At 36.4% G+C, this 22,852-nt stretch overlaps 1 protein-coding gene across 6 annotated transcripts in view; it reads right to left on the minus strand.

Moving 5' to 3' along the window:
- USP32 (ubiquitin specific peptidase 32) overlaps positions 1-22,852 on the minus strand; it is a 125,654-nt gene that overhangs the window by 22,563 nt on the left and 80,239 nt on the right. For 2 of the 6 annotated variants that reach the window (XM_059669722.1, XM_059669717.1), the window contains 14 exons: positions 20,973-21,165; positions 18,630-18,805; positions 17,850-17,990; positions 15,579-15,738; positions 11,926-12,080; positions 10,169-10,250; positions 9,229-9,303; positions 6,392-6,530; positions 6,023-6,128; positions 4,664-4,837; positions 3,890-4,064; positions 3,316-3,467; positions 2,203-2,314; positions 741-952 (listed from right to left, as the gene is read on the minus strand). In XM_059669722.1, the coding sequence (XP_059525705.1) occupies positions 741-952; positions 2,203-2,314; positions 3,316-3,467; positions 3,890-4,064; positions 4,664-4,837; positions 6,023-6,128; positions 6,392-6,530; positions 9,229-9,303; positions 10,169-10,250; positions 11,926-12,080; positions 15,579-15,738; positions 17,850-17,990; positions 18,630-18,805; positions 20,973-21,165 (2,052 nt within the window). The remainder of the gene's footprint in view (positions 1-740; positions 953-2,202; positions 2,315-3,315; positions 3,468-3,889; positions 4,065-4,663; positions 4,838-6,022; positions 6,129-6,391; positions 6,531-9,228; positions 9,304-10,168; positions 10,251-11,925; positions 12,081-15,578; positions 15,739-17,849; positions 17,991-18,629; positions 18,806-20,972; positions 21,166-22,852) is intronic. The other 4 variants (XM_059669718.1, XM_059669721.1, XM_059669719.1 and 1 more) reach the window with 4 other exon arrangements.

Here is a 22,852-nt window from a genome sequence, read left to right on the forward strand (position 1 = left end):
CTTACACAATCCTGTCTAAAACATGGTCCATAGAACATCATCTACATAGTCAGAAACTCACTTTAGTCAAGAGTTACTAATTCAAAGGGGAGGGGGGAGTACATTTCAAAGAATTAGCAAAAATCAAATAGCTGTGTAACCACGAGTCAGGTCAACAAACAGAATATAACCAACACTCCAAAAGCCTCCCTCTTGCTTCCTTTCCATTATGAAATCTTCCTTCCTTCTAAAGGAAGTTGGAAGAGGTATTGAAGTATTATCCCCTAAAGCCTGTGAAGGGAGCACAGCCCTGTTGAGACTTTGATTATGGACTTCTGGTTTCCAGAACTGTGAAAGAATAAATTTGTTGTTTTAAGCCACCAAGTTTGTGGTAATTTGTTATAGCAGTCCTAGGAAACAACTTATCTTGCCCAAGAACATTTTTGGTGCCCTTCCATCCCCAAGCAAACAAACAAAACCTTCTCCAAAGACATCCATACTTATATGGTAGAGAAGATGTACTTGCCTACATGAACATATAAGAGACACACACTGTTAAAAGAAAATAGTATGTACTACCATCCTGTTGCTGCTTAAAAATGAGTGAGAAATATCATTTCATATACAGGCTATGATCCCTTACAATAGCATACATAACACATTGAAAGTGCACAAAATGAAAATGGTGCAAAGACAGAAAATGGCTGCCTCACAAATGACACTGGCAAGACCAGCAGTAACTTGCCTAACATCAAACTCACCATTTTTCGGTGGACTGCAATGATGTAACCTGTAAAGGGATTGTCAGGAAGAGATGGCATATGACCATTCACCATTCCATTTGTGAAGCTCTTCTCAGTTCCACATGGCACAACAGTGTTTGGCATTCCATTGGGGATGAATATTGGTCGGGGCAGGTCCCCATTGGTGGTTAGGGTTAACATTCCATTTGTGGATGGGGAAGAGGAGATATCTACAAATTCAAAGATACATACAGCACCATAAGCTTGTGGAACTTCCATCTTTTTTCTCAAATATTGTGAGGATCTAAACTACTGATAGTAGTCTCTTTTAACAAATGACAAGGAGAAATTATAGTTCAAATAATAATTCTAGATTGATCAGAAGATTTTAATTTCAGATTTTATTTCTATAACTCACATTTAAGACTAAATGGCAAAGAAAGATTAACTTCTGGAAAGTGTAAGTCGAATTTTTGCAGAAACCTTTGCTAGCACCATGTTGTGGCACCCAAACAGTTCTAGCACTTGTTTTCTTTTTCCTCTCCTCTAAAAATTCATTTCTCCATTCCTCTAAAAATGTTCTGTCAAGTGTGACAGTCTCTATCTAGAGATAGAGACTTTTCCTTTTAATTATTTCATTTTTTAAAAAATTTATTTTTTAGAGCAGTTTTTAGATTCATAGCAAAATAAAGAAGGTACAAAAATTTCCCACATATCCCTTGCCTCTACACATGCATAGCCTCCCCCCTAATAATCCCGCCACCAGTGGTACATTTGTTATAAATGGGAACAGATGTTGCTTTTTAAATTAAAATGAAATACATTTCCTCAGTCTCATTAGCCACATTTCAAGGGCTCAACAGTCCATGTGACTAATGGATACTGTATTGACTAATGGTCAAGATTACAGAAAATTTCCATCACTGCAGAGAGTTCTATTGGCCAGTGAAGACCTAAACAAAAAAGCATTATTAAATCATTTACCCATCAGTCTTATCTATTTAGTGCCAGAGAAGTGCTTTATAATTGGGGAATGGACCTAATTATCAACAGTATAAAAAAGAATAAACAAACTGTATCAATGGCCAAAAGACTCATTAGATGACCATATTAAATTATATGCAAATATCTGATAAACAAATTCCTTTTTAGTCATATTAATTATCATGTTTTCTTATAGTATACTCTTCTCACACCAGCTATTGCCATGTTAGTATTAGATAAAAGAGCAAAAAGAGATCTGAATTCCAGTGGTAAATTAACTCATAACTCATCTACTTAACTTAGTTACTTAGGTTCTCTAAATTTCAGGTTCCTCATCTATAAAATGAATTTGAGCCAAATTATCACAAAGGTTTCCTTCAGCCTCAAAATTCTTTTGCTCTAATGTCCTCAGCCCAAACAAATATAAAAAGGATGCTAACTCTTAGCCCAGAATTTAAAGCTGAAATCATGAAAAGAAACTCTAGTTCTACCATACCTGTCAGTATTAGACTAGAAGCTGAAACTGGAGATCCAGGGATGGGAATTTCAAATGCGCACAAATACCCACTCACTGAGAGTCGTACTTTTTGGTTGTCCTGGGGGAAATTCTATAGAAAAAGAGACAAGGTAAAAGGAGATGTTTCAGATACGATGGAAAATGAACTCTGTGATATATTTGAAGCGAATGTCTTCGATGATTTTATCACTAAATAAACAAGATGAATGAACAATATGTCTCAACTAACTAAAAGGTGAAAGCTTGATAAGTTAACCTCAATGACAAAAATCATTATGTATCCCTTTCCACAGAAAGAAAGTATGTTGTGTATAACTGGTTTTTAAGTTTTGTCCGTCACTCCAGGCATCTAAAGCCAACACCCTCAGAGAGATCTCACCTTTGCATTACACATGAACAAAATGTCAATAAGGTGGGGGAGTTTGTTCAGAAACCCCAAAGATAAATATAAGTAATACTAATGGTAGGAACTCAATTTAGAATTGGCAATATATTTATTAAATTGCTTGTTTCTCCAGCTGGTATTCAGGAGGAAGTGGTTTGTGTCAATTTATCTTTACTCTCTAAATTCCTAGTGTGTTAAAGGCCAATTATATATATTCATAAATAAATACTAAAAACATACATTCATAAATACATAAAATACTTTAACCTAGGAAATTCTAGTGACATTGGTAATACAGAAGAGCTGCCAAGCACAGCAGCAGCAGTCACTGGAGGACATCTATACTGTCGTAACACAGCTAGGTCACTCTATATAGGCAGCCTTGGCTTACATAATTCCCTTCTTTTAAAAATACCACCATGATTATTACTCCTTTATTCTGGCAGACAACCCTTTTAAATTTCTGGGATGGAAATTTTTTGGGGGAGAGGGAAATTTTTATAAGCTTATTTAAGCCAAACTGACAAAATATGTTGGGGAGCAAGATCTCAAATGTTCCAGAGAATGGTATAAAAGACTTGACAAATTTTTTTGTTCAGCTGTTGCGTTTTAATATCTTGCTCAGTCACTTAACATCATAATTAATGGAGAAAACTGCTCTTTGAAGGATAGAATCAAGGGTTTCCTACAAGAATAGTTAATATTACCTTTATGTTGGAACCATGTACTTCTGCAAGAAGGATTTGTTCTGATTTAAGTCCACAGAGATCACTCAGCTGTTTTTTTAAACCTGTGTACTTTTCATCCATATTCAGTCTTAGTCCATAACGTACAGGGGTAGTGCCATCCAACTTAATAACTAGTAATGAGAAAAGATCTATTATCAATAAAATGTGTGTGTGTGTGTGTCTATGACTTGGAAATGATAAACATTTCAATCTAGAATTTTAATTTTATATGCAAACACTGTAACAGATGATACTTAGGGATTATATTAAAATAGTCTTATTTTTTTGAATGCTCAGCTGATATGGAAGTGTGAGTGGTTTTGCAAGATTTTAAAGAGAGTTTCTGGCATACCTAAAACTAAAAGAGGAGTCAATAGGCACAAAAATGAACCCATGTTCCAAGTCTTTCAAACCTTAAATCATGTCTGAAATTAGATTGCTATATTATAACAGGTTATCAATTTTTATGAGAATGCATAAACAAAATGACCATACTTACAAATTCAGGCTGTTTTGAATAAGGTAAATATTTTTTCAGAACTTTGTAACCTACCTGTTATTTCTAAGTGCATATAACTGTCCATTGGTAGCGGCAAAGACAAAAAGTTGAATGGGTCAAATCGGACACTTATATGACCACATGTCTTGCATTTGACTTGGGACCTTAATTGCCCATGAAACAAATCTACAACAATTGATCTATTCCTTCTCAGATGGTTGTCCCAGGCCTATCAAGAAAAAAGATTAGAGAAAAAAAATTTTTTTGAAAATTCAAAAGAATAGTATTTCTACACAAATTCAAAGAAACTACTAGCAGTTAAATGAGATTTAAATGTCAAGAACATAATCCTTCACAGTCATTAAAAATATAAAAACTTTCTCCCTACAAACATAATTCAGATATAAAATTAAAAATGTGATTCTCTCTGTTCAAACTATAAAATATTAAATTCAGATGGAAAATCCTATTATTTTCTTTGTTCTTATCATGGTAACAATGATGATTATTAGAGTTCTTTGTCCATTAAAAAGGAAATAAAATGTGCCTATTGGTCACTGCACACATTACTTTAGCAATTATGGAGATTCTTGAAGTTACTGAGTAAATATCCTTTCCCAAAAGTGTACAATGTGAAAAGGCAACATTTTTCTGTTTTCATTTAAGGCTGCTTTGCTTTGGCATTACTGCACAAAAACAAAGAAGAGAAATAAAAGTTCCTTTACTTTCATAGTAAAATTCTGATCACAGAATTTAAGTTGTGCAACATGCATTTGTGGCCAGAACATTTAATCTATTGCTTACATTAGAAACTCAAAACTGACAAACCTCTGCAGCCACTTCCCAGTCTGGCCGGCCATTGCTGTCCTTCAGTTCCACATATGGCTTCTCATGGACTCGGTTGAGATCTTCGTGAAGACCATCCAAGAGAAAAGCCAGAAGTTCTTGGGAGTCTTGTTGCTGGAACCCATTAAACCTGGGAGCATATTTTGCTATGGTCCACTAGAAATAAGAGTTGGAAGTAAACAAATTATTTGCTACCCCATAATATTTGGAATGAACATGCCTCATAATTCAACCAGAGGCATTATAAGAAGGTAAATAGTATGGTATTTAATCTGTCTCTATTTCAGCAAATATATTTTGGATAATCATGAAAGCTTTCTAATCTTAATCTCAAATGACCAAAAGAAAAAAATGTATTTTGGCCAATATTATATCCCAGTTCAGCAAACAGTTCTTTAGATACTCAGATGTTATTTAAAACAGATAAGGCAGAAATATTAAAATAGCACTTGCTCACAATAAGAGTTACTATTTATAAGTTTTCTTTTACAGATAACTTTTCTGGTCTTATTGCATCCTGTTATTATTAGAGGCAGAACAGACTCATGTTTAACTGTGAGGACTTACAAACTAGCTTGCAACCTTGAGCAGGATATTTGGCTGCTCTGAGCCTTAGTTTCTCAGCCATAAAATGGGGATAATAATATCGCTTTTGTATTATAGGGCCATATAGAAAATTAAATGAGTTACTACACATAAAATGTGAACAGTGCCTGGTAAGTGGTAGTCAAATTTTTAGCTATTGTAATTATTAATTTTTAATCTAAAAAGATTTTACCTTGTTTTAAAATAGAGATGAAAACAATCCTAACTTCACTAAAATCCACTACAAATGACATTAATATAAAATTTTACCCATTAATTATATTCTTTCTTTCTGCTACTTTAAAAAATTCTACAAATAGAACTTATTATCACAATAATATTAAAGATGTATTGAATATCATTAATTAGACTCAGAGGTCTATCTTGCAGTTAGAATATTGCTAATAGTGATAGATTAACAAAGAAAGGTTTAATATATATATATATATATATATATATGCAAGATATTTGACGAATTAGTAAAAGAAACAACATATCAAATTTAGATTGTGCCTTAGATCTTTCCCTACCCACTCACTACATCTATAGTTGTACTTTTATTTTTTTCTATAGCTGTATTTTGCATATATTTAAACAAGCAAAGAATATGATATCCAGTTTATGCCATGTGAATCATCCAAAAACATGAATTAAACTAAAATAAAAAAAGCCAAACATACAAAATATGTAGAGAAAAATAATTACGCAAACAATAATTTAGGAGTTAAAAACATTTATGTTATTTTAACTGCTTACCCGAAGCTTTAATGGGGCGACATTCTTCTGAGTTCCACTCCAAAGTTCCTGTACTAAATCCCCATAGCATTTAGCCATATGCCCCTTCATACCAATGGGATTTGTCCTAGAAGTTTTGAAAGGAAAATTTGTTGCCAAAGATTCTAATCAATAAAAATCATGTGGGCATAAAAATGCCTAGTTATCTGTTTTCTCACATCAAAACATCTTTTTAAAATAAGAGACTTATCCCCTGGTCCTTATTTAATACTAAATAGAGAAAATAAGGTAAGACTTTTCTTTACCATGGTAAAGAAAGAGGAAATTCAAGTAATACTGAGTTCATATAATTATAAAAAGTTAAGAGGCCAATAACTCAAGAAAGATTACCTGTTCAGTTCATAAAGATGTCTCCCTGAGATAAAATACTGTGTCAGTGGCTGTGTGTTACTAACACACTGGATGCTTGAATTCATGAAGCATGTGTTTCCCAGGTTACTCAGACCTGTGGCTCCCTTTTCTGTGGGAACTGGAACAAACAATATGAGAACTGAAGTCCAATTGTAGTAAAATGTCATAGACCAGTTACTTATATTCAATGCAACATTTTTATGACTTTTTAGATCAGCTAAATGAAGCTAATATTTCTCTATTTAGTCTTGCAATGCTGAAGTAGAGGAGTGTCACTGGCAATCCTGACAATCCACGCTCATTTGTCATCTAGAAGCAGCAATGATTCTCTATAATTGCTATAGCTGTTTGTTTTATTTTTTTAAAATTCAAACAATTCTCTCCTAGTATTCTCTTTATTTTTATATTTTAAAATTTATCCTTTTGTTGAAAGTATTACAGCTGTCCTGTTCCCCCTCTTTGGCCTCCTCCACCCCCTAGTATTATGTCTTTAAAAATATATAAATTAGCCCGGCTCAGTGGTTGAGCATCAACCTATGAACCAGGAGGTCCTGGGTTGCGAGCTTGACACCGTGTGGGATGTGCAAGAGACAGCCAATCAATGATTCTCTCTCATTACTGATGTTTCTATATCTCTCTCTCCCTCTCCCTTCCTCTCTGAAATAAAAATATATATACATATATATGTAAACACACACACACACACACACACACACAAATTAGATTTTTCTTAGGCTATCTTTGAGAATGAACTGTTGGACCTATGAGGGCTGTATCCTTTGCTTTGCATTTTTTATGGAAGCATTTTGCTTCCCTAGCTAGGTCATAAAAGGCTTATTGGTCGAGTTCCTACAAATCCTATCATTACTGGCCAAACAGTGCATGTCTTGAGTTGAAAAAATTTGGGGTTGGAAAAATACTGGTATTAAAAATACTGGCCCTTAAGACACCCTTGATAAAATGGAAAGGCAGAAGGAAAAGTTAGAGAGTTCCAAAAACGGTGGAAATTTTTAGAAGTTATCTATATATATAAAAGCCTAAGCGACCGAACGACCAAACAACCGGTCACTATGAGGTGCATTGACCACCAGGGGACAGACACTCAATGCACAGGATTGGGCTTCCTCCTGTCTAGATCAGGCCTGCGGGGATCGGGCTCCCTCCTGTCTGGATCAGGCTGAAACCAGCTACCTGACATCCCCTGAGGGGTCCCAGATTGTGAGGGCACAGGCCAGGCTGGATTTGTGCACTGGGACTAGTTTAAATATAAGGAAACTTGTTCATCTTACAGCAATTTTGTAAATTATATCTTTATAAGTGGTAGTAATATATTTACATTTTTCTCCCTGCCTGATCCCTCCAGAATTTGGAAACTCTTAATGACTACCTGCACCATGATTAAGAAGGCCCTCATCTTCTTTACCTGGTTCATCTTGACTGTGACTTTCCCTGCATCATTCCCACACATCAATGACCTAGACATTAATACAGACCAAGAGTCAACCACTGCCCTAGACTCGACCACTGATGTGTATTTGGATAGCATCTTGGATTTTGATTTCTTTACTGATGTGAAATTAAACACCAGCTTTTAAACACACACACACACACACACACACACACACACACACACACACACACACACACACTAGAGGCCCGGTGCACAAAAATTTGTGCACTTGGGGGGGTGGGGAATCCCTCAGCCCGGCCTGTGCCCTCTCGCAGGCTGGGACCCCTCAGGGGATGACCACCTGCTGGCTTAGGCCTGCTCCCCGGGGGACTGGGCCTAAGCTGGCAGTCAGACATCCCTCTGGCACCCCGGGAGCCCTCGGAGGATGTCCACTTGCCAGTGGGGAGCAGGCCTAAGCTGCAGTCAGACATCCTTAGCACTACTAAGGAGGCGGGAGAGGCTCCCACCACCACCGTTGTACTGGCAGCTGTCAGCCTGGCTTGTGGCTGAGCAGAGCTCCCCCTGTGGGAGCGCACTGACCACCAGGGGGCAGCTCCTGCATTGAGCATCTGCCCCCTGGTGGTCAGTGTGTGTCATAGTGACCAGTTATTCCCAGTCGTTCTGCTGTTAGGGTCAATTTGCATATTACCCCTTTATTATATAGGATATATTTATTGATTGATTTCAGAGAGGAAAGGAGAGGGAGAGAAAGATAGAAATATTAACGATGAGAGAGAATCACTGATCGGCTGCCTCCTGCAGAATGTGCCCTTGACCGGAATCGAACCTGGGACCCTTCAATCCTCAGGCTGACGCTCTATCCACTGAGCCAAACCAGTGAAGGCACAACACCAGCTTTTAAAAGAAGTCACTGAGGCCATAGCAAGTGTCACTGGTGATTATTCAAAGGGCGCATGACTAGAACACCAGATGAGTCCAGCTTCTCCATGGAAAGCAACGAGTTCATCTCAGTGCTTGTTTTAAAGGAAACAAATGTTTTGCTAGCAGTGCCCACCACAATGCTACTCACTACTTTCAAAACTAGTGAAACATAGTGTGAATTTCTCAGCCTAAGAGAAACAGCAAGGCACTGATCCTAGGCTGAGTGGAGAAAAGTTGACACGGTTTGGGGGAGGGACATACCTTAACCATTTCTTATTTAGTATGAGCTCAATAAATGTTCATTTGCATTGCAAAAATATACAGATATAAATTATGTAATTGAAAGGTTAGACAGAAATTTGATACATCAGGAAAAAGAAAAATAAGAACTAGAAAGCCAAAAGTTGTTAATACTTCAATTGTTGGGGGGGGGGGGGGATAAATTTAAGATAACCTATTTGAAAATAATATACTAGAGACTTACCCTTGTGTCTGTCTATTTTACTACTGTTTGCTATAAAGGACATTTCCTCAGGCCAACTCATATCTTTGTTTCGAACTAGAAAGACAGATAGGAATGTGTTAATTTCTTATCCACTGAAATCACACCTGCTCAACTACTTCTGTTAAAAAAATGTTATTTCTAAATCCGAAACTATTAAAAAAAATCAAGTTATTTTTAGTATTTGATTCTGAAACCAATTCTGACTATATTGGAGACTTTATAGTCAGTTGGTTACAATTAATTAGTAAGCTATTCCCTCAATTACCTACCTGAAGTAAAATTATACTCAACCATTTAGAGAAGTAATTAAAGCTCTTAAAGTTAATACATTAGAACTATTGTAGTTCTTTCTTAAATAGCAACAACTGTGAGAGTAATCTATTCATTTTAATACAAAGGCAATTAGTTTTCAATGATGTGTATAAATCTATGTGTGAATGTACAAGGAAGCTCTGTTGGTGAGAGACCAGTGTTGATGACTAATGAAAGCCTATGCCACTAACTATGCAAGAAAATTAGTCTCCTTCTTCAAACTCCAAGAGGCACCTTGAAAATTTAAGACACTTTTTAAACTTATAACTGAATACCCACTATTTCCACCCTTTGCTAGACAATTAATGTAGGCATACTTTTCTTTTAAAGTAATCTAAATAGTATGTGGGATTATATAAGGGTTGAATGCGTATTCTTTACTATACAGCAGCAGTCGCCCACCTTTTAGATCTCATAGACCACCAGTGGTCCGGCGGACCACTGCTAATAAAGAATATAATGATCAAAACAGAAAGAATTTAAAAAAGAAATAAAAATATAATGACCAAATTAAAGTTAAGAAAAATTATGAAATGGTTTATTAGTAACTAAATCTTTAAATTGTTCCCCTAAAAATCTAATACAGATGCATGCTTCTTTCTTGTACCTTCAATTACCAGGTGCTGCTCATCTTGAATTTTCAAATATTCTAATCTATGATCTTCATCATCCAGAAGAGTAAGGTAATTCTGTGTATGGAACAGAAAATGTTTCTGTTAATGGAATAAACTTGTAACAAATCCTATATAATAAAAGGCTAATATGCAAATCGACTGGATGGCAGAATGACCAGTTGTTATGACCACCAGGGGGCAGACGCTCAGTGCAGGAGCTGCCCCCTGGTGGTCAGTGCGCTCGGCCGGAAGCCGGGCTCCTGCTCCCACCTCCACAGCAGCGCTAAGGATGTACGCAGGACATCCCCTGAGGGCTCCCGGACTGCGAGAGGGCGCAGGCTGGGCCGAGGGACTGCCCCCTGAGTGCACGAATTTCATGCATCGGACCTCTAGTATGGAAATAAACATGAATAACAATTAAAAATGCCCTTGTAGTCACATAACCTATGTGACAGATATTAGGCATACTATAGTTGTTCAGAAATACTTACAATTTAGCTGGTAAGATGAGGGAAAACCAATGTATACTTCATAAACATGTACTTTTTATCTCTAGAACAAGATTATATAGAATTTGGGGGGAACCAGAAGACTCATCACACATCAAACCTAGTATGAAATTCAGTAAACGTGCCTGTAATCAAGATGGAACTTGACCACTTACTGGGAACTAAAAATGTGAAACCAAATGTCATGTAGTAGGATTATACATTTTTGTTTATGTTCACCATGTCTAAAATGCTCACACAATTAATTCATTTAATTCTTACAACTTCCCTAAGGGAGATACTATTATTTCCCCCATTTACTCATGAGAAAATAGAGATAGAGAGAGTTAAGTGACTTTCCCTTGGTTATATAACTAGCAAGTTATATAACAAGCTTAATCCCTGGCAGTTTGGCTCCAGGAGCCCATGCTCTTTAACTATTATACTATACTGCCTCTCAATGGTGACCAAAGGAGGATGTAAAAAAGAAGGAACTAGGGAATAGAGAATTGGTTAAAACTACTTATAATCCAATTTCATATTATAATCTGAAAACACAATGCATATTAAGCAATTAACAGCACCAACTCTGAAAAGAATGGAGGGACCAGAGAATGGTAAGGAAGAATATTAACTACATATTTTTGTATTGTTTGCATTTTTTGAACATGAGCATGTTACTTCAAAACAAATAGAAATTAAACTTATAATTTGGAGAAAATAAACTCTATTTAGTTGAAAAAATGTATTTTCTGTCACTTTATAATAATAATCCTTATAAGATGGTACTGTCCATGATGATCAAGTGGTATTAATGCATAAATTACTATATGCATACTACATGTATGCATATAGTAATTTAAAAGATGAAGTTTTCGCCCTAGTCAGTTTGGCTATGTGAATAGAGCATCATCCTGTGGACTGAAGAGTCCAGGCTTGATTCAGGTCAAGGGCACGTGCCCAAGTTACAGGTTCAATCCCAGTAGGGGGCATGCAGGAGGCAGTCGATCGATAATTCTCTCTCATCATTGATGTTTCTATCTCTCCCTCTTCCTTCCTCTCTAAAATCAATAAAAATATATTAAAATGTGTGTGTGTGTGTGTGTGTGTGTGTGTAATAAAATAAAAGATGAAGTTTTCACTGAGATCCTTGGAATGGTTTTCAGCATAATTAAGTAGACAAAATCCTATGCTCATGAACTATGGATTCAACACTTGATCGTTGCAAGGATATGCTTTCATGACTCTGAGACACCTCTTACCTCACTGTTGTATAGCCATAAGCGCATATCTTCCTCTTTGATGCGCAGCCTCTGAGATAGATATTCATGAATTTCCTTGATGGTCTGCATTCTACTAAAACAGCCCGTGTAGGCTAAGACCCGCTTTAATGGTGCATTTGGAGAAGGTACGTTTCCTATAGTCATAGTAATCACAATAAGGAAAAGATTGATGTTAAAAAGTAAAAAAAATAAAAGCACCCCTTTAGCAATGGTGACCACAGTATTTTAGAAAATAATGATGAAAAATGAGAATTAGAGGTTTAATAATTTTATAAATTAATAAGCTTTAAGATGAAGACAGGAGACCCAAGTATCTTAGAGTGAGTCCAAAGCCTTAACTTTGAAAGGAGGCAAAAAAATCACAAAGACCCAAATAATTGGAAGTTCTCAGATCCCAGAAGAGTGGTAAATATAAACAAACAATAGGCCCTCAGCTGGGTCACACCCAATAGCAAAAGAAAAATTCAGCATACAAATGGAGAAGATAAAATGAGACTGGATTTGAATTTCACAGATACATAATTGGCTTCACCTGATCCACTTTCTTCAAATAAACTCTTTGAATTATTAACTCCATCAGTCTTGGTCATTAAGTGGCTCAAATACCTGACACACTGATACAATTATGTGATTTTACTTAAAATTCTAAGTAGGCATAGATTCTACATGACCAAACGCAGCTTCAAGAAGTTTCCTAGCGCTCTGTGGCAGTTTATGGATTCACACGAGAAAAGGAGACAATTCACAGAGCTAGCATTATTTTTCCTCCTGTCTTCAGAGATATATTCTGCTGTTTTGTGAGACATTTTTGGAAAAAAAAAAAAAAAAAAAAGCTGCTTAGGACCGAAAAAAAAAAAAAAAAAAAAAGCCCTATTAAAAGGCATAAGGGGGTAAAAATCATATGACCTGTCTGCCAAATAAAATGGCAATAGACATGACCTTGAATTCCTGAAAGACATTAGGTAGAAAGAGAAAGAGGGGCAATAAGGGGAAAGAGTGAAGAGTGAAGGAAGAATATGTCAAAGTCTCACCATATACTTCATACAGAAGGGGGATAAAATAAGAAATTATTGAAATCAAAGATAGGTTGTGGGGGGATAAGGACACATTTATAATATCTTATTCAATAAAGGGGAAAAAATAAAAACATAATAAAAAAAATAAAAGATAGGTTGCTAAAATGCTAAAACAACCTGCTAAACCGGCGTTAAACTATTTAGACAAAAGTTGAGACAAAGCTACAGCTTAAAATGGTCATCTTTTGTGAATGGGAAGTTATAGCTTATTGAGAAACCCAAAATAAAATAAACTTAACATATAGATATAACCCATCTAGGATACAATTATACATTCCAGGTAGTTTTCCACACATTCAATGGTGACTTAGTTTTATTCTGATTAAATGCACTTTGAGTCTTCACCTACTAAGTAAAGCAGAGAAGTGTATAGGCATCATCCGCTTTTTTAGAGCTCCAAAAAGAATTCACTCACCTAAAATAGGCTGAAAAATCATCTAAGAAACAATGACTTCTGTAGCAATGTCTGTCAAAAAGGCTATGTTTAAGTCATTATAACTGTGGCAAGGTTTAAAAGGAATAAAAGAGTCTAGTAAACAGCTATAATAAATAGAGTAATGAGAAAGCAGAGCAAAACCCAACCATGATCAACTTTAAACCCATAGCAAAGCAAATCTTTTACTATAAGCAAGCAAAGGACAATCACTAAAATAAAACAAAAGAGCAAATTTCTCTAATTATACATCAGAGGATTAGTTATAAGATTACAGCAAGAAAGCATATTTTCATAAACTTCAAAATGATTACTGATTGATTTCACAACTAATTAGTAAGGAATAAAATTTCAAATTAAGAACAAATTTGGAGCATAATAGCTACCTAGTTCTAGGATTCAGAGGCATTTGAAAATGTAGTGTCCAAGTCAATTTCTATTGTCCTAAGCAACATAAGAAATTTATTTGAATTCTAGACAGTTTTTGTAGCATAGCTCATTAAGTATGCAGCCACTTATACAAAACGTTGTGCTTTTGAATAGCATCAACATATCTAGTGGTATTTACAGAGCAGCAAAAATCTAGGATCAGCACAAGAGTTGCAAAGACTACTTACTAAAGCGCACTAACACATTTTGCCTCTCATGTTATCTTTTAAGGAGAATTGAAAAAGGTGTGTGTTATGAGTGCCATGAAAGCAAGGCAAATACTTTTTTTATGAGTTAGAAAAATCAATGAGAGAGATCGATCAGCTGCCTCCTGCACGCCCCCTACTGGGGATGTGCCCGCAACCAAGGTACATGCCCTTGACCGGAATCGAACCTGGGACCCTTCAGTCCGCAGGCCGACGCTCTATCCCTGAGCCAAACCGGTTCGGCAAGGCAAATACTTTTATTCTTGGAAAATTAAATCAAGAAAGTTTCCTAGAAATTCTATTTCACTGTTCCTTGATTTTGATGTTTTCCCCAAAGACAAAGTTTGGTTAGGCAGAGGCCACTGCTATGCTATAATTCTTACCAAAATATATGTGTAAGAATCTCCATATATTATTTGAATATAACCTTTAAGGAAGGCTTTAAATGAATCTTACTTGATTTCAAAGGAGGGATGGTAGAGTTGGTTTGAGTTCATAGATAGTTCTTGCATATCAGGTTATATTAATTTTAATAACATTGTGGAATTGTTAGCACAAAGTCTGAGGCTCTGTGTAAATGGATGAATTCATTATTTTTGCTGAAGAACAATTTTGAATATTTGCAAAGCAAAAACACAGAGCGAGTCCTGCCTATCAATAAAACTTAACTTTGCCTGTGCAGTGTGGTTCAATGGTTGAGCATTGACCCATGAACCAGGAGGTCACAGTTTAATTCCAGGTTAGGGCACATAGCCGGGTTGTGGGCTCAATCCCCAGGAGGAGGCATGCAGGAGGCAGCTGATCAATGATTTTCTCCCATCATTGATGTTTCTATCCCTCTCTCCCTCTTCTTACCTCTCTCTGAAATCAATAGATCATATTTTAAAAAATGAAATAAAACAACTTTATAGATAAATCAAAGGGGAACTATTTATATATAACACATTAAAATTGGAACTTATTTGTCATTTTGATAGGCTTTATTTTCAAAATATATCCTTTGCTATCTGTGTCTCATAAGATACAGATTCCTAAGACTGAGCATGAAAAATGTATCATGTTTTATATAGTAAAATAAAACCGCAAAAAACTAACCCAAGATACACCAGAAATATTAAAAACAAACAAACATGATACTGCCAAAGAAATCACTTCGAAAAATTTGAGTGTAGTTGAAAAGAGAAATCACTAACTGGTTGACTTTAAATCAGGTCAAGCAAATAATTTACAATGGCTTGTTCTCAAAGAAGGTATGTAAAATATATTTCTATTTATTATGGTTGTATATTTTACAAACCAGGAAAGAAAACGACCCTTCCCAGTTTGCTGCTGAGATTTTTCCCTCTACCTCATCTAGTCTTGCGCATGACCATAGATCTAAGCCCCACAAAGGATTTACTGGTACAGTGGCACCAGACTTTGAGCAATTTTATTTTATTTTATTTTTTTAAGAAAATGCACGATATTCTTGCTGCATTCTTAAGTTACCTCTTGGTAAATGCTGAGGAAACATTCTCAGGCTCATCATACCCATATTCACCCAGATGTTAGACTGCTGTGTTCGAGTGGCAGGCTGTTGTCTCAGGAATAGAAGGTATCGAGGAAATAATTCTAGCTCTGGGATTTCTGTCTTGCTATTCTTGATCACCTGTTGTTTTAAAAGATATAAAGTGATTACTGTAAAAGAAGAAACAAAACTTGCAATTTTTATTTAACTTCTGAGATTTAGTTTTTTTGTTTGTTTTGTTTTTTAAATATATTTTATTGATTTTTTACAGAGAGGAAGGGAGAAGGATAAAGAGTTAGAAACATCCATGAGAGAGAAACATGGATCAGCTGCCTCCTGCACGCCCCCTACTGGGGATGTGCCCGTAACCAAGGTACATGCCCTTGGCCGGAATCGAACCTGGGACCCTTCAGTCCGCAGGCCGACGCTCTATCCACTGAGCCAAACCAGGAGGTCGAGGATTGGTAGCGGACTTGATACTCAGTAGGGGGCATGCAAGAGGCAGTTGATCACTGATTTTTTTTCATCATTGATGTTTCTATCTCTCCCTCTCTCTTCCTCTCTGAATTCAATACAAATATATGTATTTTTAAAAACTTAATTATCTACAATTTACTACCCTCACACCATAACTCTTTTCACTTTTACATATTTTATATATATAAATGATGGTCTTTTAACACGTTAAGAGCCCAGCCTGTTTTGTCTTTCGGACAGAAAGTATAGTGTCAGTCACCGGTGACTAGGCGCTTAATGTGTTAAAGGGCAAATACTTAGGACTGAAGTTACATGTCAAAAAGTATGGAAGTATTCATGCCATTAATTAAATTGGTCATATTGCCACCCAAAGTGTAGTAATTTACAATATTCCAAGAAATGTATGAATGTACTACTCTCACAAAATCTTATCAACATCATTTAAAAATACTCTGTTGGTTGAATACATATAAAGAGTACTATACATTTACTTAAAATTTTATTTCTTATGTTAGTAGTGGGGATAAAAAAAGTTCATATAAATATTTACTATCTATGTTCTACTGTGTAAATGGAAGTGATTAACTTATATCTTATCTATGCAAAACCTTCCTGGTATAAGAATATTACAAGTCCTGCTGAGGGTAGCGAGTAAAGGTAACAAGTCCTGCTGTTTACCTGTATAAGCACAACAAATGATGCTGCATAGTTAAATCACTAAAATTTGGTATTATATTCTCTAAGTCCTTTAATTACTTCAGAGAATTTTACTTATGCTCTAAATCAGTGGTCGCCAACTGATGGTCCGCAGACCACTGGTGGTTGTGAGGTCCGAAAGGTTGGTGACCGCTGGCTTAAGGAAACCTTTGCAGCAGCGGTCGCCAACCGGTGGTTTGCTGACCACTGGTGGTTCGTGAGGTCTGAAAGGTTGGCGACCACTGCTCTAAAGGACTCATCCTAGTAATGGCACCAATCAGAATTCATTTGCTAGCTTTGAATTCCTATTATCCTTCCAGAAGACTAACCACAAAAATCTACCAACAGCTAGAAAATAAACCTGATCCCTCACTGGATGCCTTTGTAGTTAATGGGAAAAGCAGTTTCAGAAGTAAATTATGCACCACTTCTCCTACTAAACTAATAAGTTTAAGAACTGGCTCTCAGACTTCTGCTTCAGCCTATGTCATGCATTATCCTAATGTTTGCATCTATGTGGATGACTTATTTAATAGCCTAGCTAATTATGTCCTGACTTCATTTAGCCCAGTGATTATTTCCTCCACTCCATAAAAGCCACCCACTCCGATAGGCACATCATTGTATGGTTGTTGCCTAATACAGCACTCAATGAATGTATGAAAAAATTAATGAATGAATGAGAAGAAACCCAAAATTTGTTCAACTGATTTGAACAGGTATTGAGTACTCTACTACCATAAGTAAGAACTAAATCAGTGATGGCAAACCTTTTGAGCTCGGCGTGTCGGCATTTTGAAAAACCCTAACTTAACTCTGGTGCCGTGTCACACATAGAAATTTTTTGATATTTGCAACCATAGTAACACAAAGATTTACATTTTTGATATTTATTTTATATATTTAAATGCCATTTAACAAAGAAAAAATCAACCAAAAAAAATGAGTTCGTGTGTCACCTCTGATACGCGTGTAGTAGGTTCGCCATCACTGAACTAAATTGTAGTGATGTTTATAAAAGTAACAGAAGATCCCATCTATGATTGCTCCTTATATAAGGCACTATTGGCTATACTTACAGGTCTAGGAAGAGCCAGGTTTGCTCCATACCAATGATAAAGTGCTCTCCATACAGGTTCTGGGACCATTTCATAATCTCTTCCATGGATCAGCTGTGGGGTTCGTTTTAATCGACCACCTTCCAGTGTTAATGATGTAGCCTTAGAAGAATAAAATGTAAATGTTGATTTTTAATATTACAGTCTCTTGTAGACTAGACACAGAAGAATAAACACACGTCACTACTCAGTTTCATGTTCTAAATAAGATTTTTATTTTTAACTTTCAAAACAAACTAAGAAAGGAAACACAAAAAGCAAATCATTTGAAAAAAATCATCAGAGCATTTGGTAATAATAAGACTTATTTTCGCAGATTTCTCTCAGAAAATATAAAATATTATTTTGGGGGGGAAATTCCACAGGCACGTGAAACTACATTTTCATAGTAGCTGTTCTATGACTGAGAATATTTCCAAGGATCACTACATTGCTTCTGTGCAAGTACTAAATCATAAAATATTCTCATGAAAATATACTTTGCAAAAAGATTTCCATCCACAACAGGTTAATTAAATGACCACTAAGGAGGGTTAAGCCCAATTGACTGGCATGGCTCAGTGGTTGAGCATCAACCTATGAAACAGAAGGTCACAGCTGGATTCCCAGTCAGGGCATATGCCCAGGTTGCAGGCTCAATCCCCATTGGGGGGAGTGTTTTGTTATGTGCTAAAACCTCTAGAATAAAACTTATAAGCAATCTGAAAGAGAATGATTTTAAGTAGTTGTCAAATTACTTACCTTTACTGGCTCTTGAGTTACTAGTGGCTGGTTATCAATAGCCCCTGGTTTCTGAGGATTGAGATGCAACAAAATATTCCCATTGGCTCCTAGGAAACACTGGTTGTTACTGTCCAAAATGTTGTGTTGTCGAGCAAAGCACATATCTGCTCCTGGTGTGGCTGAATACAAAAAGCCTGTAAGGAAATAGATGGAATCTCTATTTTTAGTTATTATACATAAATAGGCTTGAAGATATGAATTCAATGTCCATGTTTTAGGTTAATGCTATTATTCTCTTGGCATGTCAGTACAGTCGATTCTGATAAATCTGCAGAAGCTAGGAAATACAGATGTATTTCTTTCTGGACAATACCTAACATAATATTAGGTGAAATAAAAACTTTAAAAATTGTTACCACATGAACATTTGGACAGCCTCCTAGAATATCTGATAATTTACAACAAGAATTATATGTCCTCTAATAGGAAAGGAAAAAGTATAGCCAAGTAACTGGGCTCTCCCACAGACTCCCATAATTCTTCTCTTCTACCTGGAAACACATCCCAAATGTTTTTGGAAGATGATGGTGATAAGTCTAAACCAGGCCTAGTCAGTTTGGCTCAGTGGAGAGAATATTGGCCTGAGGACTGAAGGGTCCTGGGTTTGATTTGGTCAAGGTCACGTACCTTAGTTGCAGGTTCAATCCCCAAGCCCCCATCAAAGTGTGTGCGGGAAGCAACCAATCAATGTTTTTCTCTCTGTCTCTCCCCCTCCATTCCACTCTCTCAAAATCAATAGAAAAATACCCTCTAGTGAGGATTAAAAAAAAAAAAGACGTCTAAACCAAAGGGAAGGAGCTAAAATAACAACTTCAACAGAAGAATGCTGGGGGTAAGAAAATGTCCCCTAATGAATCTATTTGAAAGAAAGGTATTAACATTACAATAGAAATATACACACAGGAAAATGATTAATGACAACTTAGAGTTGTGAACTTCAATGATATATTTTTTTAAAATATATTTTTATTGATTTCAGAGAGGAAGGGGGAGGGAGAGACAGGGATAGACACATCAATGATGAAAGAGAATCATTAATCGGCTGCCTCCTGTATGCCACCCACTGGGGATCGAGCCCACAACCCGGGCATGTGCCCTTGACCTGAATCGAACCTGAGACCCTTCAGTCCACAGGCAAAAGCTCTATTCGCGGAGCCAAACCCGCTAGGGCTGAACTTCAATGATATTTTAAGAAATTTTAACTCTTAACTAACTACATGTTAATCTGAGGTAAACATTCTAGCCATTAGTCACTTTAAACCTTCTAAGTGTGGCACTGCTCAACTTATAATAACACAGGTTATAAAGTGAGTATATGTCAAATGGAGGGTTAAACCCAATTGACTTGCGTGTCTCAGTGGTTGAGCATCGACATATGAAACAGGAGGTCACAGTTGAATTCCCATACAGGGCACATGCCCAGTTGCAGGCTCGATCCCCATTGTAGGGAGTGCAGGAGGCAACCAATCAATGATTCTCTCTCATCACTGATGTTTCTATCTCTATTTCCCTCTCCCTTCCTCTCTGAAATCAATAAAAATATATTTTTTTCTTTTTAATAAGAATATATATATATCTAAAAGAAGGTTTAAGAAATAATTTGGTGTGAAGGCCAGAGAGAGCTAGGACTGCTAACTGATCTTTGTAATGTCAGATGGGGAAAGAGAAGCAGTAAATTCAACAGTTTCCTAAAATGCTAGCTCTGTCCATTTTGGCTACTCCCTTAATAGAAGAAGAAAAAAAAAAAGATCTCAAAGATGAAATAACAACAGAATAAGACTGAAAGTCCTACTTTTATGTCAGCAGAATAATAGGGATCAACTCAATTCAGTTGAGGCATAAAAACACCAAAGCATCTTCCTCATGAGCCCCAACTTAGAGTAGAACCACTGAGTTTTAGGTATCAAGGGACGAAGGGAATTATGGGAAGCATTATGAATTGTTTCTCAAAATTTAAAACAATCCCCCAGATTCCAGTCTAACATATATGTAGAATTTGATATGAAAATGTATTTAATCCAGTAAAGGTATGCTTATAGTTACAAAGTCCCGAAGAAAGAAATTTAGATTTTTATTTACCAACTTTAAACTTATTGACAAAATAATTTAGTAGCAATACAGGGAAATGTGGCTTAATCAGTGAAAATATTTTCAAGAATCTCATAAATAACCATTTCATTCAAAACTTATTTCTGTGACTGGAAACCTGATGCCCAATATTCTACTAAGCACACTCTGACAAAGTATACTCCTTTAAGAACTGACCCTGACTAAACCCCATGGGAAACAAGTCAGACTTACCACTGCCAGCAGTTTCTGAGGCTTCAGATGCAGTAGAAATATTGTCTGAAAATTTCTCTTCTGTGGTATTCACATAACTGAGGCTGCCTCCTCCAATTCTATCTTCACTCTGCTCTATAGAATGTACTGTTCCAAATGAATATTTTCCTCCATTCAGAACAGATGATGGCTCAATCACAACAGGGCTAGCATCCTAAAAATCATGAAGTCAGATATTAGGAGGTAAATTTAAAAAAACATTTTTATCTATTTTTGAGAGAGAGAAAGGGAGAAAGGGAAACATCAGTGTGAGAGGGAAACATCAATCAGTGCCCCCTGCTGGGTATGAAGCCTGCAACCTGGGAAGGAATCAAGCCTGCCCTGCCCAGGAATCAAACTGGCAACTTTGGGTGCATGAGACACACCCAACCAAGTCACACTAGCCAGAGCATACCATGTCTTTTTAAAAAATATATTTTATTGATTTTTTACAGAGAGGAATAGAGAGTTAGAAACATCGATAAGAGAGAAACATCGATCAGCTGCCTCCTACACACTCCCTACTGGGTGTGTGCCCACAACCAAGGTACATGCCCTTGACCAAAATCAAACCCGGGACCCTTGATTCCGCAGGCCAACTCTCTATCCATTGAGCCAAACCGGTTAGGGCACCATATGTCCTTTAACATGGCACAGTGAATGATGCACCCTGTAGACTTGGAGAATAGTGCTTTTCTTCACTTGTTTTCCAATGTACCAAACTACAGTGGTCTGTCTTTGGCCTTTTTTTTTCTATTCTAGGAATCTACTGCTCTCAGTGTCTGGCACTGCCTAAAACTGACACCATTACTCAGGTTTTTTGTTCTTTCCCCTTCTCTGTCCTATAATTCTTGTCATTGCTTCCATTCTTCTTGGCTTCCAGTGCAATTATCAACATTTTCAGACAACTAATGTTATCACTTTCCTTCTATACCAGTATGTTGAACAAACCAATAATGGTCATATATTGTAGTCATGGGCTACTTTTTGACTATGTTATTTCCAGTTGCTCTGGGAAGCCTTGCCCATCCCCCCAAACATCAAAGGATCTTTTTGCTTTTACTTACTTCTTGGTCTGTAACTATCAGAAATTATCCTAGAAGACTGTGTTTTTAGAAAGATAGTTCTCTAAATAGATAAAGTTTCACCCATGTTGAACAATTTCCTTATTTTTATGTGAGTCAATTACTCCTAAAAAGCCTATGTGGAACTTGAATATAATTCTATTTTGAGAATTTTATGATTTCTTTTAAGTTGTATGAATGGTTTATGATATATCAAACTTCAGGATTCACTTTCTTCTCTGTCAGTGATGATGCTATTTCTTTTTATGCTTTACACATATGTACAGGGTGGGGCAAAGTAGGTCTACAGTGTTGAGTACACAAAGCACAGTTTATTATTTATTAATTACTGTATTATTTTCCATATGAACTGTAAACCTACTTTTGCCCCACCCTGTATACTACAGGTTTTTTTTTTAGTTAATCCTCATCTGAGGATTTTTTTTTGAGAAAGTGGAGGGAGGGAGGGAGGAGGAGGGAGGGGGAGAGAGAGAGAGAGAGAGAGAGAGAGAATATCAGCTGCCTTTCACACATGCCCCAACCAGGGATCAAAAACACAACTCTTTAGTACATGGAACGATGCCCCAACCAACTAAGCCACCTGCACTTCTGTTTCATAAGAGATATGCTGCTAAGAGCAAAACCTCTATCATGTTCCTACAAGAAGCAAAAAGTAATACCTCAAGTACAAAGCTAGGTTATTCTTTGAGTCTGTAGCTAGTAAGACATTAATAACCATTTATTCTAAGGTCAAAGTAAGAACGTAAAGACAAAAATAATTTCAAAATAGACTGTGAC

Source organism: Myotis daubentonii, chromosome 16, assembly GCF_963259705.1.
Source record: "Myotis daubentonii chromosome 16, mMyoDau2.1, whole genome shotgun sequence".
Lineage (NCBI taxonomy): Eukaryota > Metazoa > Chordata > Mammalia > Chiroptera > Vespertilionidae > Myotis > Myotis daubentonii.